Source organism: Mesitornis unicolor, unplaced genomic scaffold (genome assembly GCF_000695765.1).
Source record: "Mesitornis unicolor isolate BGI_N332 unplaced genomic scaffold, ASM69576v1 scaffold22711, whole genome shotgun sequence".
NCBI classification, from domain to species: Eukaryota; Metazoa; Chordata; class Aves; order Mesitornithiformes; family Mesitornithidae; genus Mesitornis; species Mesitornis unicolor.
The window spans coordinates 58470-59298 of NW_010166110.1; the positions used below are offsets into that span (position 1 = coordinate 58470).

General features: G+C 35.5%; 1 protein-coding gene across 1 annotated transcript in view; it reads right to left on the reverse strand.

The window, feature by feature from the left end:
* The window catches only part of LOC104548754 (sodium channel protein type 3 subunit alpha-like), a gene marked incomplete at its 3' end in the record, with an annotated part of 58929 nt that extends 58466 nt beyond the window's left edge, over positions 1-463 (reverse strand). Inside the window, 1 exon segment of the mRNA XM_010194860.1 lies at positions 197-463. Coding sequence (XP_010193162.1) covers positions 197-463 — 267 coding nt within the window.
* Between the last annotated feature and the right edge of the window lie 366 nt (positions 464-829).

Below are 829 nucleotides of genomic sequence, written 5' to 3' on the forward strand. Positions count from 1 at the left end.
ACACTGAGGAATAGAACAAGTAGCTCAATGGAAGCTGAAGGATTCACAGTATAGAAAAGTGTAAATCAGTTCTGTTAGGTGAAAGGTTGTTTCTGTATATTTAGTGGCTTGATGGCTCTAATCATAATATTTTGTGATTAAACTTTCCTAATATGGAAAATTATATTCTATATTGTGTAAAAAATTATTCACTCACTTTTTTATTTATATAATATGGGTCCAGGTCTTCCAAAGGTTCAGACACCATTCCTGGAGGTATGTCACCGTAAATAAATGGCAGTGTCTTTCCTGCCTCCAAGTCACTGTTTGGTTTTGGACCATTTTCATCATCATCATCTGTATGTTCTTGCTTGGGCTTTTTAGCTTTTTCTTCTGCAGAGCGCTTTTCAATAGCTGCGAGAGAATCTCTAGTAAAATAGCGGAAGCTTTCAGGTCCTGGTGGTACCAGCAGTGCCTGTGCCATGTTTTCATCCTGCAAATTTAATTACTTTTAGCCTCTTGCATAAGAATGACCTATAAAAGAAAATCACATAATTCAGGAAAACTAGAAAGTACCAACAGAAATAAACCCCCAACATTTGCTCAGAAACACTTTCCAGGCCTGAAATAGAAGCAGCAAATTTCAAAGCTGAATAAAAGTTAAAAGCAACTGCTCAGAAATTATTTAGCTATTTTATACATTCTTTTTCAGCATTTCCCTCTTGGTCTAGAGAAAGACATTATGCCCACAGACACTGCTTTGCCTATGTCCTTAGATTCTCCCAGTTAGAGCAAAATACTGATACAAGTATTTTAACTGTATATAATTTTTAACAGGAAATATAAATGC